General features: G+C 44.8%; 1 protein-coding gene across 2 annotated transcripts in view; it reads right to left on the bottom strand.

Moving 5' to 3' along the window:
* The window catches only part of HACD3 (3-hydroxyacyl-CoA dehydratase 3), a 219,556-nt gene that overhangs the window by 149,909 nt on the left and 53,803 nt on the right, over window positions 1-15,844 (bottom strand). For both annotated transcript variants that reach the window (XM_069625114.1, XM_069625115.1), the window contains exon 4: window positions 12,857-13,021. In XM_069625114.1, the coding sequence (XP_069481215.1) occupies window positions 12,857-13,021 (165 nt within the window). The remainder of the gene's footprint in view (window positions 1-12,856; window positions 13,022-15,844) is intronic.

Below are 15,844 nucleotides of genomic sequence, written 5' to 3'. Positions count from 1 at the left end.
TTTCAATCCCTTTATATTTGGTTGCGACCATCGAGACAGTAACATCAAGCACAAAATAAAATTCTGAACCAAAAAGTACACTTAGTTCAGTACATGTTCTGAAGCAGTATGAGTTAAACAATTATGGTAGTTGGGGCTCACATTTTTCACTGGCAAGTGATAATTGACTGGTGGCGAATAGGTGGCGAGGAACTTTTCATGGCTTGCTAGTAGCTAGCAACTTGAAATCTTTTACCAGCCCTCACCCCCCCCGTAAATTCATAATGCTCATTCTTTTAACAAAAGAGGGATTTTAATTGGCGTTAGGGTGCACAATATAATATAAACTGCCATCAAAACAAAACCTAGCCATAGAAAAGTGAAAGATCTATAGATTGCCCAGTTGAATGCAAATCATGCTAGTACAAAAAGCAGAGAGTGTCTTAGTTTATTTTTGAAATGCGACGTACCTTGTAGGTGGTACCTTTTTTAAAGAAACAAAGCAGTTACGGCTGTGCCTCATCACTCCATGTTGAATTAAATAAATACAACATCTTGTTAAATGCCATTTTACTGCGATTTATAGAGCACCACGACTATTAGCATAGTGTCCAGGGGTTTATGGTCATTGCATCGAAAAAGATGTATCGAAATGACAATGCATCGAAAAAGATGGATCGAAATTCTATGCTTTACATTAAAAGTACACATCCATCAAAACTTTTCCATCAAATAGATATGTACTTTTAAATGTAAAAGATAGCATTTCGATGCATTTATTTTCGACATCAAAACGTTACATGGAGCTGTCCAGTGCTGAAATTTCGGCACTGGCCAGCTCCTTGTAACGTTTTAATGTTTTTTTTGTATATATGGGGGGTGGGGGTTCCCCCCCCAGTCACCCCAACCCCTTAATCTAACCCTAACCATTAATCTAACCCTAAATTTAACCCTAAATCTAACCCTAGCCCCTAACCCCTAAACTCTAACCCTAAATCTAACCCTAACCCCCAACTCTAACCCTAAACCTAACCCTAAACCTAACGCTAAACCCAACTCTAAACCTAACCCCAACTCTAACCCTTAATCTAACCCTAGCCTCAAACCATCGAAATTAAAAATCGAAAATTATTCTATGAATATGCTTTTTGTCAAAGGTAATTCAATTAATAATTTTTGATGGAAAAGTATTCGATGTAAAGACCAGATACCGTCTCCAGGCGGTGTAGCGGTAAAAAGAATTAGCAATTACCTTCTTAATGGCATTGAAATTTTATACATGTGCATCTTGTGTGTCAAAATCCATACCTAGTTGTTAATTCAATGTTATCATTAACACATCCAAATGTACTTATCAGGTGTAGCCAGGGGTAGAACTGTCATGTTCCAAGCTAAAAGACAGGCAAAAGAAATTGACCTGTTCCCTCAATTCACATGCAGACAGCACACCATTATTTGACTTGCCAAAAGTCCATTAAGAGCAGACCATGGCTAGTGGCAGGTGCACATTCTGAGGCCAGTTCTGGGCGAGTAGTAGAATTGTCTTTGTTTCAGAAAAACAACCATGTGTGCATCCAAATGTAATTCCAATGGTAAAGCTCGAAACCTCTGAATACAGTGGCATTGCCACTGCCGATGCAATACTGTTGTAGCCCCACATACTTTTGTACACAAATAGGATGTTAAATAACAACTTGGAGCAAACAACCGAATGTGCACAAGTATCGAAATAATAAAAGACAGTGGCAAGACAGGGAAAGTAGTTAACAAACCCTTTGAAAAACGACACTATGCTACGGTCAAAACTGTAAAGTGCAACCCCCTAATCAGGGTCTCTCTTGAACTCCCAAGTAGAGGCTAAATAGACCTTAACAGTGGCTACACTCAGCCCATTCATGTCCAACACCAACAAATACTCCAAGACAAAAGCTGTGGGACACAACAGGTGAGGCTCTTACCATGCCAACAGATGTACAACTTTTCATCTAGCGGCATATATTGCTTTAGCAGAGGGCTGAAATCAAGAATAACTACTGAGAGGTCTCAATCCTGGCAGCTCGCCATCTTGATGGCCAGAAATGAAGGTTCAGGCGGAGCATGGTCGATGAAGAATCGTTAGTTACACACACCATGTTACTGAAAGACGCAAAACTACTTTTATTGGCGGGGTTTAAAAGGGGGACAGTGTGACGCCAGGACACGGACGGAGGCTTTTTTATTCATATTCCTTTCAGACTCATTTGCTTAATCCACCACATCCTACGGTTTCCCAGAGAATTGTATCTGGTGTGCGCATGAGATGCAGAGCATATGGTTGGGCAGTCAGACTTTCATGAGCCTGACTTATTCACTAGGGGTTCGGAGTCCAACTAACCACGCTGATCTCAGGCGGTTTCCCTCAGCCCTTGGTGTTTTTAAACTTGACAAGAGATTCCGTAAATGGTACCCTATGTTTTACGTTTGTATTTTATGCCTTTTGTTGTAATTTTATTAGTTCTCTGCCTCGTCCTTCCAGTGCCAAGAAACAAACATAAGAATCTGTGCCTGTGCAAGAAGATTTCTTGCTAGAGGCACCCTCCCTGGAGGGCTGACGGTCATGTCGAGGAGCTCAGTGTATCATGTTCTTCTCAGCCACGCTAAAGCCACAGGGATCCTAGTTGCCCTGTTGAGTTCCAAATGTTGCAGGAAAAGGTGAATACAAGGAATTGGTGGGAACTCATACACAACATTAAAGTACCAATTGAGACGGTCAGGGTCTTGGTGGGAACTCATACACAACATTAAAGTACCAATTGAGACAGTCAGGGTCTTGACCCTGTCAAAGGGTGCGGGGGGGGGGGGTGAAGAGTGGAACCCTCCTCAGCCTGAAGCAGGAGGCTTTCTACAATGAAACGCAAAACAGGTCCTGCAGCAGGTATGCAAAGTGGGAGTTGTGGGGTCACCGGTCCCTGAAACCCCCCCCCCCTTGTGCCAATAATTACAACACTGATGCCACAATATGCTCTCAATACAGTTCTCTTTGTTGTTTCAGAGCTACATCACCCACAATGCAACAGCAAGCAGCTAGGAAATCCCAGACCGGAAGCATACGTCCTCAAGACCCGCAATGCAGCAATTCCAGCGTACTGTGAAATGGCAACACCACCAAACCACATCCAATACATCAGAGAAGCACTCTACTCACCCTCCAAGCAAGAAAAACGAACTTTCATCCACCAGCATGACAGATAAACACCAAACTGCTTGTAAAACCGTGCTGGAAAAAAGGGGAGGGACATGGGAGGGTGTTTAAAGCCTACCAGCTGTGTAGCCCTCCTCCTGGGGAAAAGGTGGCACTAATTGATGCAGGAAATCAGTTAACCACTTCACCAATGGGGGATGGAGGTGTGTGACTCAGTCCCTTCATACAGAGAGAGCTGCACTATAAAAGCAGCCAGCAGCAGAGGCTGTGTGGTTGTACCGGTGAGGTCGCTGGTGGGGGTGGAGGAAGGACAGCAGAGCATACTGTTGGAGAGGTGGATTTTGAGTGAGTGTTAGAGAGTGAGGCTAGTAGGGCGGGTGTAGAATTGGGTTGCAAGGAATAAACTGTATTAAGGAAGTGGGGAGGGGCGGAGAGTAGTGAGAATTGTGAAAGGTGGAGTTTCTGGTATAGTGAAAGGGTGTGCGGGGCACCATATCCCTGGGTTTCTAATATAGTGAAAGGGGTGAGCATGGCACCATATCCCTGGGTTTCTAATATAGCGAAAGGGGTGAGCAGGGCATCATATCCCTGGGTTTCTAATGTAGCGAAAGGGTTGAGCAGGGCACCATATCCCTGGGTTTTTAATATAGTGAAAGGGGTGAGCAGGGCATCATATCCCTGGGTTTCTAATATAGCGAAAGGGGTGAGCAGGGCACCATATCCATGGGTTTCTAATATAGCAAAAGGGGTGAGCAGGGCACCATATCCCTGGGTTTCTAATATAGCGAAAGGGGTGAGCAGGGCACCATATCCCTGGGTTTCTAATATAGCGAAAGGGGTGAGCAGGGCACCATATCCCTGGGTTTCTAATATAGCGAAAGGGGTGAGCAGGGCACCATATCCCTGGGTTTCTAATATAGTGAAAGGGGTGAGCAGGGCATCATATCCCTGGGTTTCTAATATAGTGAAAGGGGTGAGCAGGGCACCATATCACTGGGTTTCTAATATAGCGAAAGGGGTGAGCAGGGCACCATATCCGTGGGTTTCTAATATAGCGAAAGGGGTGAGCAGGGCATCATATCCCTGGGTTTCTAAGATAGCGTAAGGGGTGAGCAGGGCATCATATCCCTGGGTTTCTAATATAGTGAAAGGGGTGAGCAGGGCACCATATCGCTGGGGTTGCTTGTTTAGCATAGGAGTTGCAGGACCCCATTTCCCTGGGTTACTTGAATAGTGGCAGGGTGAGCAGGGCACTATATCCCTGGGGTTGCTTGTTTAGCATAAGGGTTGCAGGGCACCATATCCCTGGGTTTCTAATATAGCGAAAGGGGTGAGCAGGGCACCATATCCCTGGGTTTCTAATATAGAGAAAGGGGTGAGCAGGGCACCATATCCCTGGGTTTCTAATATAGTGAAAGGGGTGAGCAGGGCACCATATCCCTGGGTTTCTAATATAGCGAAAGGGGTGAGCAGGGCATCATATCCCTGGGTTTCTAATATAGCGAAAGGGGTGAGCAGGGCATCATATCCCTGGGTTTCTAATATAGCAAAAGGAGTGAGCAGGGCACCATATCCCTGGGTTTCTAATATAGCGAAAGGGGTGAGCAGGGCACCATATCCATGGGTTTCTAATATAGCGAAAGGGGTGAGCAGGGCACCATATCCCTGGGTTTCTAATATAGAGAAAGGGGTGAGCAGGGCACCATATCCCTGGGTTTCTAATATAGTGAAAGGGGTGAGCAGGGCACCATATCCCTGGGTTTCTAATATAGCGAAAGGGGTGAGCAGGGCATCATATCCCTGGGTTTCTAATATAGCGAAAGGGGTGAGCAGGGCATCATATCCCTGGGTTTCTAATATAGCAAAAGGAGTGAGCAGGGCACCATATCCCTGGGTTTCTAATATAGCGAAAGGGGTGAGCAGGGCATCATATCCCTGGGTTTCTAATATAGTGAAAGGGGTGAGCAGGGCATCATATCCCTGGGTTTCTAATATAGCGAAAGGGGTGAGCAGGGCACCATATCCCTGGGTTTCTAATATAGCGAAAGGGGTGAGCAGGGCATCATATCCCTGGGTTTCTAATATAGAGAAAGGGGTGAGCAGGGCACCATATCCCTGGGTTTCTAATATAGCGAAAGGGGTGAGCAGGGCATCATATCCCTGGGTTTCTAAGATAGCGTAAGGGGTGAGCAGGGCATCATATCCCTGGGTTTCTAATATAGTGAAAGGGGTGAGCAGGGCACCATATCGCTGGGGTTGCTTGTTTAGCATAAGGGTTGCAGGGCACCATATCCCTGGGTTGCTTGAATAGTGGCAGGGTGAGCAGGGCACCATATCCCTGGGTTTCTAATATAGTGAAAGGGGTGAGCAGGGCATCATATCCCTGGGTTTCTAATATAGTGAAAGGGGTGAGCAGGGCACCATATCGCTGGGGTTGCTTGTTTAGCATAAGGGTTGCAGGGCACCATATCCCTGGGGTTGCTTGTTTAGCACAAGGATGTGCAGGGCACCATATCCCAGAGTTTCAAAAGTAGAGGTGGAAGAGTCATAAGGTAAAGAGTTTTTGTAGAGGGAAAGTAGAGGGAGTTGGCAGAATGGAGGAGCGGGGGTGGGTGGGCTGATAATATCAGGCGGTACGTAAACCCCCACCCTTTAGTCCTAAGCATTGCTAGTGTAGGCTTAGGTACAAGATCCCTGAGGGAGTCAGTCAGTTAGCCTGCACTTAGGGAAACTACCTGTATTTTAGATCAGCATGAGGTAGTAGGGGTTACCAAGCATTAAACTGCGGGTGTTACGGATGCCTGGGCTAGGGTGGGAATCCCACGTGGATTTGGGGGGCGGGGGAGGAGTGACAGGGAGAGAACCCTAGTGCCATTCCCCATACCCTTTTTTAAAAATCTTTTCCCCTAACCCATACTCCAAGAACCGTCCAGATCTCGGATTTTAATAAAAGCCCTTGAAAAGGATTAAGACTTTGTGATTCACTCAGGCATCTGTCACATGATCCAAATAACAGACCCTCTGAAGGGAATCTATTACGTTGGAAGTCCTAAGCTATGGCTCCGGCATCAACACCGATTTTGTTTTCTTGTCCGATACTATTCCACTGCCCTCTTTCCCCAGTTAGTCCTAATCCATTGCCCCGCTGAGGTTGCAAAACTCACCCCCGTTCCCACATGCCCCCTCACAGAGTCATTAAGCTAACAAATAATTGGGGAACACCTGCTTCGTGGCCCTGGGCCACTGGGTAGCTTTCTTGCCTTAGGGACGCTGAAGGAGTTTTATAACTAAACTGGACTTGTGTGAAAGGATATGTAGGTGGTCAAATATGGACAGGCTACTCAAAAGCCAGGAAACCTGCATCAGGGCCAGCAAAGACCAGATATTTAAAGCGCATTAATAGGGTATGTAGATTCAAGGCTGGATCCACATTCTTTGCGTTTATATCCGGGAAGGTTTGAATACTGTAACCACCAATAATTGGGCATCTGTCAAATGTAAAGGATGCACAATTGTGATTGGGGGCACACTGCAAGCTCCCCAGGAACATTCCCAAGGTCTATGGGTGGAAAGCCACCAAGAAGTGCTTGATGGCTCTGAGCTCCAAGGGACTGCTGTAGCGACAAAATCTCTCCTATTGGTCCCAGTGACTGTTGACTCAAAGAATCGACAGATAGGTTCCCCATCTGAAATGGATTGTTAGTTACCTGTGACAGTGCTGGCCATGGCTGTCCAAATGGTTCTCATATGAGAAGAGCTGGGACCACATCAGAGGGAAACATGTCCAGTTACAAGCTACTAGCCAGCCATGAAAAAAAGGTCACTCGCCACCCAAATTCTACACAGACAGCACACCATTTCTTACCCGCCAAGATTCAGTATCTCTAGCCAACGTCGAGCAGCAAGTGCAGATTGTGCTCCCGGTGAGGGGCCATGCATAGACCACATTCACAGCCTTGCTTCTAGTACTAGAAAAATACAAAAGGCAGGGTAACAAAGTAATGCTGAAGCAGAGTGCTTGGCTGGATGAGAGGAGCTGCTTGACAGATGACCGATTTTCTCGAAAGGGAAAACTGCTCCGATGAATTGGGTCCTGCTTGAAGAACACGGCTAGGACCTCTTGAAATTCATGGAGAATCCACAGGAGTATAGCAGCATGCAAGTCGCCCTGATGTGTAGAGCAACCAGTCTTTACACGGTCTTAAATCAGTCATCTAAATAAAGAAAAGAAGTGAATAAGCTGCCCGACATGAGCTGCCACCACCACTGCCGGCACCTCCACCTCTATAAAGACCCATGATGTGAGGCTGAAAGACAGAGGTAATCCCACTGTGACAAAAAACACAGGAGTTTCCTGTGGGTCCCACAGATGGGACCATGTTTATGCATATCGTGAAGGTCCGTGGGACACAAACCAGTCTCCTTTAAGGTTACCATGTTGAACATTTCCTTAAGTGAACACCTAGGACAGGCAGCGAAGTACCGCCTTCTTGGAGTCGACGAAGTACTAGAATACTAGTCCATTCCCAGCCGGAACAGGCTCCCTGCCTTCCTTGCAAAGTTGCTCCATAACCTCCTGGGACACAATGAGGTAATGAGGGCGTGGTAGAGAGGAGCACTGGAGGGAGTTGTTTAAAGAACAAGAGGCACTAGTCATAAGAAGCTATTTAAGGACACACCGGTCAGAGGTAACCAGCTTCTATTAATACAAGAATAGTTGTACTCTACATCTACATCTTCCTTTGCCACAGGTGACAGATTGAGACAGTACTCCTTAAAGGGGTTTCCAGGTAAAATGCCAGAGGGCAAGGAAACCCCTGCAGGGGAACTTCTATGTGCAGACTCCATGCACTGTTACTGCTGATGTACTATGCAGGGGAAACGTCATCTCAGGAAGGTGAATGATCAGAATGGACATAACTTCTGAACAGTTGGGGAAGATCCTGATTTTTCACATGCAATGACAGACTACGCCTGTGTCCATTGAGCCACTTACACAGTAAACAGTATCAAAGTCCGACTGGAAGATATGTGTTGCAGCATTCTTGCTGTCAGTTACAGCCTTCTGTAGCGGTTTGTGAGATCTGGCAGGCATGTGTTGGGAAACCACCTTAAAAGTGATCCCTTAGGGCTTGGGAATACCATGCATGAGTGAATGTGGCATTTGCAGCTTATAGGTTTATAGCTACCCCCATAAAACTAGTAAAACATTTTGGAATTCTCTGGCCGGGGGGCACGTTGAAAAATGCATCAGGCATAGACCTTGCACTCACGGGCTGAACTACCAGACTGTCAGATGTGTGATTAATAGTAAGGAGCACAGGATACCAAGGATCAGTTCTATGCATTTTGTAACCACCTTGCACACTGGGAACACTCCAAGAAGGGGATGCAGACATACCCTTTCAGAGCGCAATCTCGCGCTCTGAAAGACTTGTGTACGAGCGTGATAGAAATAAAATATCAATACTCTATGCTAAAATTCTCCAAAATATAAGCAAGGCCATGAACTTTCCACGGGGACATATAAATTAAGGCAGCTAGCAGCTGGGTCCATCACACTGAAAGATGACAGCACAGAGTTTTCAGAGTATACTTCCTGAAAGTCTAGCTCAAGGGAAATAGCCCATTTGCTGGCTTCCTGAAGCTTGTAGGCCACATTTTCCACTCAAACCTAGACTCGTATGTATCTAGACACAAGTGTCTTCATAATCCCCAGCGGTACGAGAGGGTAGGCAGCCCCAGATTCCTCCCAGTCATTGGGAAAAATCTGTCCAAAAGGAGCAACATTTTCTTATGCCTAGACCTCCCCCCAGGCATAAGCTGTTGTTTGGGTGTCTGCTTGGCAGCAGTGCCAGATTGGGTCTGGTAGATCTGTAAGTACAGACTTTGCTCCAGTAACAAACTGGGAAGTGCAGCCCAGAGGCGGTTGCCCAAAAATAGATCCAGGAGCAAGCACCAGTGCATTTGTAGGCATAAACTGTCTGACAGCTTCCAGTTTAGCCAGGGGAAAATGTTTTAGAAGGGCAGGGTACTCTCAATTGCATCTCCCCTAGCACTTGAATAGGATAAATTCCGACTACGGGTCCAGAGCGAGCCTATTGGCTCTCTAAATCCAAAGAGATGTGTTATCTGGAAGATTTGCTCAAGGACCAAACTATTTTGTGCTTCTTTGTCGTCTCTCATTTAGCCAGTTATACAACCGAGGCTGAATACAAGGCTCTGTGCCTCGGTGGTGAAAATCTATGCAAGGTCTGAGGGATGACCAAGAGCTCCCGCTACACTTGTGAAGCACGGCTCACACCGTGGCATCTTGCTCCTGGGTAGCGTTTAGGTGCCTTCCCTAGATTTGAAGGTTGAATTTCTATACGTTTGTAAATAAATATGTGCTTAGTTCCCAGAACAAAGCATGTGGCACACAGTGAAAAGGAACAGGAGTTATGCGGACACACGCAATCCAATCCAATCCAATCCAGCCAAGACCCACCATGATGCGTCACAGAGGGGGGTCATGGATTTTCCTGCAAGTTCCTGTGTAGCCATTAAAAAGATTCTGGATCCAGGCTGGGCCCAGAGCCATTTTAAAGAAGACTTAACTGTGTGAGGAAGGGTATCCATTGGAGCAGGGGTCAATTTGCAAACTACATACCAGGCATAAAAAGTCACTTACCCCCTGCAATGTCAAATGCACACAGCACAATATGTATTTCTTGGCAAGAGTCAACTATGACTTGTCAAAGGCTAGTAGAGTGCAAACTGAGGCATGCATTTGCAGGTCCAATATTAACCCAGTTTCACCCCACTGGTGTCTCCACATGCATCACCAACGCCAGCTTGGATTACAGAAGAAACAATAGTGTAATCTTCGGATGCGGTAAGCTAGACGTGAACCCAAACATGGTGTTCGACCAACCATAGCATCCAGAATGAAGCAGAGAATTTTTGTACAATTCAACACAATGGATACAAAGGTTTTAAAGCATTTGCCCTCAATGAGTAAACCATTACAGGATCCAGGCTCAGGGAATCCATCCATGTGCACCATATCTGTTGATAAAAATCCAACCACCCAACCAACTCTTGCCACTTGTACAAGGCAGGTCACTGGATTGTTTTTGAGCAGCACCCCTAAATAACATTCTCAAGCAAAACATGACATTTCTACGTAGACGGCATCATTAAAAAGAGCAGGTTAGCTATTGAAATGACTGTACACCATGGGCCTCATTACAAGTCAGCCAGTATGGAAAGAACGGTGGTGGGAAAACCGCTGCCACCGTTCTTTCCGGACCGGCTGATTAAGAGTCCTGCAGGCGGGAGGTGTCGCTCCCGTCAGGTCTGACCCCCAGGTCTCCAGGGTCGCAATGCCCCGGTAATTCCGGGAATCACGGAGGCGGAATGGTAATACGAGTCCGGCGGTAACCTGCTGGTTTTTCCAGCTCGGTTACTGCCGGACTCATAATGAGGCCACATGTGTGATAATACCTCCAACTACAACAGGGGCCCAAGTTAAAATTGGACCCACTCACCCAAATTGTAAATAGGGACAGATAAGTCGGTAAGAAAACTCAGCGAGCTAAATTGCAGGTCTCAAGTTTGAATCCTGGCTGCATAGTCAAGGTCCATGAAACAAATAAAGTGCTCGGTAATTGCAGTACATGTTTACTGTTATTCTATAGAACAGGCTTTTAGATTGACTTGGATTTTACTAAAATGTATGTTTTTCCAAAGGCTATACCCGTATCCATTATTTTTATTGATCTAAAGGCAGCTTTTGACAATGTCAATCGTAATTTACTAGCGGGATGCATTGTATAGGCTTGGAATCCCCCGCAACTGAAAGTGAATCAAGTCACTATATTTAGATGATAAAGCTGTTGACAGATGGGAACAGCAGGGGGAAGGCAGAGCCATTTTCGGTTACCAGAGGTGTGCGCCAAGGTTATGTTATGGCACCTTATTTATTTACTCTATTAATGACCTCGCCAGCTCACTGTTGGTGCTCCAGACAGATGCCTCTTTCATAAGAATAAACTAAATATTGTATTAATCGTGCATTATGTGGTCTTATTATTCACTAGAATGCAAGACCGTAGCGCCCGGATACCCAAGGGCTACGGCGCGGTAGAAAAATACATTAGGAGGGCCTTTTCTGAATTTATTAGCCTATAGAGCTTGAAGACCTTGTTTTTAATGCATCAAAAACTAATGTTAACTTGCCATAAGAAAAACCTTCCTCCAATAAATCTGGAGTTGAATGGAGTAACAGAAAACATAACTCATTACAATTATCTGGGGGTTTCCCTTTACTTTCAATTTACTAAAATGTAATCTCATCCTGAACAGGTTCGCAGCGACCTTCATAACCTATTCAAAGAAATTGGGTGGGGGGGAATTGCAACAGACAACGGCAGAGGTCTACAGGTCACAAACTCAATCTGCAGTGTCGCACGGTGCAGAGCTCCGAGGCCACATTAAAACTAAGTTACTAGGATTACCTATAGTACAGCAGTCAGACTGGAGTTAGGTCAGATTGACAAGGAGCATCATGTACAATTTTAAACCGATTAATTTTTGGGTTAATCCTTGGATACCTAACGAATTGTATTGTATTGTATATGAATTTGTACCGCACTCCAATGACCTGAGGGTTTCGGGCACCTTTAAATAAAGGATTATTTAAAAAAGGTTCCACGCAATATGTCCTTTTAGGCAACCATACTACTAAACTATGTGCATGGCTTAATCATATCAGGAACGTCTTAATCAAACATTGGATTAGGTTTCTATTGAAATGACCAGAACGTATGGACCATACAGAAATTATACTAGGATTAGGGGATTTTATGAGGAAACATGACAGCAAGATTTATTTTTACGAAGAATATATTTAAGTCAAATTTGATCTAGGCCTGGAGCCATACGTGTGCTGGATAAAACTCTCAGGAGTTAGAAATCTGCCCATTAAACTGCATCTTAGAATTCTTCTAAGCATTTTTACTAGGAATTGAACAGATTATGCACCTTAGAGTTGCCCAATGTGTAAAGCAGAGAAAAGGAGGAGTACCATGATTTATTCTTTTGTACAGTTTTAATCGATTTGAGATATCAGTGGTTGGTTCCTATGTTGAAAGCTAATAAGGATACCACAGCAGTAGGAGCTCTAGACCTTCGTAAAATACCTACATTGGTCTCAAGAGTTTGTGCAGTTACATGTTTTGTAACTAGTGCTTGGTCTGCCAGAAATTCTTTTTCAAAAGCAATAGCTTTAAAGCTTATGTTTTACTTGCATCCTGTGATGCATTTGATGAAATCGTATGAAATGGTTTGAAAATCTCATCTCTTATGGAGCTTGTGCTTCTATGATTTTTAACCAAGATAAAGTAATCAGGGTCAGGGCAAGGTTCACCATACACAGAACAGCAACTTGCTGACAGACAATTGCGGGCAGGGGGGGGGTCAGTGGGAAGCTTATCCAAAACAATAAAAAGAAAAATTGACAAAATAACAGCCATACATTGTACTGCATTTAGGGAATGAGTCCTTCAACAGACAATCGAATCCTCTACCTGCTGCAATGTACAGAACATTTACACACTCCTAGGAGCAATACAGCAAGTTCATCTGGAGAAAGCACTCAAATGCAGCAAACAATTATGCTATTGCTACATTGCGTGTGTGAACCCTCCACCTCACCTTTGCTTTCAGTTCCATCTCAGCGTCGGACTCTTCGAGCCAGCGATCAAAATCCGGAGACACGAACATTGGCCGTTTCTCTTGCTTAGTCAGTCGGGACCACCACATGCTGTCCTCCTTCTTCACTGTGATAGTAACCTGTCGCTGAGTCAACCGGTGCACGGGCTGTAATTGAGACATGACCACTGTGTAAACACACATTTTATGCCAAGGCACCCAATTTAAAAGCGTTCTCCCCTCTTTCACAAAGTCTAAACAAGGGTGGAAGAGCAAGGGTGTGCGATACATCGATGCTGCAAACTGTAAACTTACTGTATTTGAAGAGCAGTTAAAATAATTACTTTCCACATTTGTCTACACACCATCAGATATTCTCTTGTCAGGAGATCATTTTGTCCCAGAATCAAGACACAAAAGGAACCCGTGGAAGGACATATACATACTGTGAAACAAAAAGCGGTAAACAAACAAAAAACAAAAAAAAAATCCTGCGTGAAAGCTTAAAAATGGAAAGTTGCAGGATGTGTCAAACTTCACACCCAGAACCTAAACCATCTTTAAAATCCTGCCAGGCCTAAAAGATGAGCAAGTTAGTTTATCTAAACCGGTTCACGAGAAAAGTACCCAGCCCACGAAGCATATGGGGCAATATAATTGTATTGGATAAAACATTACCAAAGCCATGATCCCTGATGGGCCTGTAATAAATGCAAGTTCAGTACGGTAAAGAAGGTATGCATTTAACAATTGCCAGAGTAGCAGTGTAAAAGGGGAGGGGGCTCCTTTTAATCTTTATACAGTCAAGCCCAAAATAAAAGTAATTTACATTTAAAAGAAATACAGGGGCACAGGTACGTATAATCAACCTTAGTGGTAGGCTGCAATGCGGTAAATCGGCCCTAAAGCATGCTTTTGCAGAACACGTATGTTCGCTTTTTATTAATCTACAATGAAGCCGCAGTGGCTGGTAACACTTTGCAGGTCAGAGATCCCAATCTGGTATGGTAAGACGCAAACAACTTTTTTCGAGGTCACAGATTAGAGCCAATGGGTCCCACCGACAGGCAGGGAGGGTAGAACCATTTTATAATTCAAAATGATTTACAAAACACAATTTTTAGATGGTGTCAAGAGAACCACAGCGGTTTCAAATTGCCCCTTAGTAAGTTCGCCTTGGAAGGTCGAAGAGTTCTTAATATGCAACATTTGTATGGTAGTATGTCCGTGGTTCAATGTTCCGACAGTGACACACATGGCAGAGAGCATTTCTCATGAGAAGGTAGATAAGGTGCCCGGGACAGTTGAATTAAGTTCCGCTGGCCATCTCAAATGTTTCAATGAATTGTCATTGAAATGTGGGAAGAGGGGGTTGGATTGTGATGTCACAAATTATAATTAATGGCAGTGTGGGAAGGTTCCTGGACCCAATTACATAACATAATGTATGTTTTTCTATAAGGGTGTAACGAGATATAAAGAGTTTATTGGCAGTGTTGGTTGGGGAGAGAAGTGACAAAATATGGCAACAGGCCAGATATGCCAGGGTAAAATTAAGCTCCAACATAGATAATGGAGTACCCTTTATTAACTATCGAGCACATGTTTGGAAGGATCCAAGGGAGCTGTATCCAGATACGTCCGACATGGGTTGAATATTGGCTCGTAAAATGAAGCCTGATGAGGACCCCTCCAGAATACACACAGTCCATACAAGAAATGTGGACACAGGAAAATAAACCGGTCTAAGTATGACAAAATACCTTTGTTTCACCACTTCCTAGTGAGGGAGCTCCCCGCAGATGTGCAGACATTGCTAGATAAGATAGTGGGAATTGAGGCAAAAGGGTGGCATGGAATACAGGCAACAATCGTACATTGTTGCAAAAGAAAGCAGGAGAAGGGTAAAGGAGACAGCTGACAATGCAACAAGAGCAGAAAACAAATTAGGTCTGAAAAACTGGCTAAAATAAATATGGAAGGAGCAGTGCTCACAGGACCAGTTGTCCTTCCACAGGAGCAGCAAGGGGGGCTCCCAGTTGCAACGGTAATGCAACCAGGAGGATACACTCAAGTACCACCCAATCAGCAGTGGGGAACGGTGCAGATGCAGCAAAAATCTGCATTTATAAACGTGCAGCAACATCCAGGGGTTGAGCAGACAGAATGAATAAACGGTTACATGGGACCGTATCAGCTAGGGAGAGGATATTACAGACGAGGAAGGGCAATGCGGTAGAGGGGCATGGGGCCATGGTTTGGGGGACCGTGCTGTGCATGTGGAAATTTTGGTCACTCACTTCGCACGGACATGCCCCCTAATAGCACAAGCAGGGCAACAACAGCAGCCTTATACACTGGCACGTCAACAAATACGCGTGATATCATAGCAGCAACTACAGATACAGACTGCACAGCCACAGGGTATATCCACCCAGACACAAGTGCAAGAGCAGGGTGGAGAGATGGCAGAAACCCCAGGTACAGCAAGCATACGCCAGGCACCATTACAGACACAAGTACAAGAAGAGGTAACATTACTGGGACAGAAAGAACACCGTGCCTCAAAACACCAGAGGACAGTGGTGGGCGGTAATCAGTTTACATCATCCACCAATACATTTTCCCAATAGGGGTGCCCGCAGGAAGTGCAAGTGTGTCCTGTTCTAGCAGTAACTGAGGAGAAACCGGAGGTAGCCGTTCAGATAAGACAGAGGGGATTTTCCTTTCTTATAGAGATACTGGGGCAACCATATCATGCATAAAGGAAGAAGGGTTTCCATTATCTAGCAAATGTTTGGACACACAAGGCTTTTTGGGGACAATCACATTCCTCTGACAAAAGGGGCAGAGAACATTGCAGCACCATTATTGTATTCAAAAGATACTCCCAATTCTGGGAAGGGACTTACTCAGCAAATTGAACAACACAATTTTATTTTCAGAGAAAGGGATGGTGTGCTCCACACCTGGAATGTATCCCGCTAGAGT

This window comes from Ambystoma mexicanum, chromosome 11, assembly GCF_040938575.1.
Source record: "Ambystoma mexicanum isolate Mex_15411 chromosome 11, UKY_AmexF1_1, whole genome shotgun sequence".
Classification (NCBI taxonomy): Eukaryota; Metazoa; Chordata; class Amphibia; order Caudata; family Ambystomatidae; genus Ambystoma; species Ambystoma mexicanum.
This window is presented reverse-complemented; position numbering and strand designations above follow the sequence as displayed.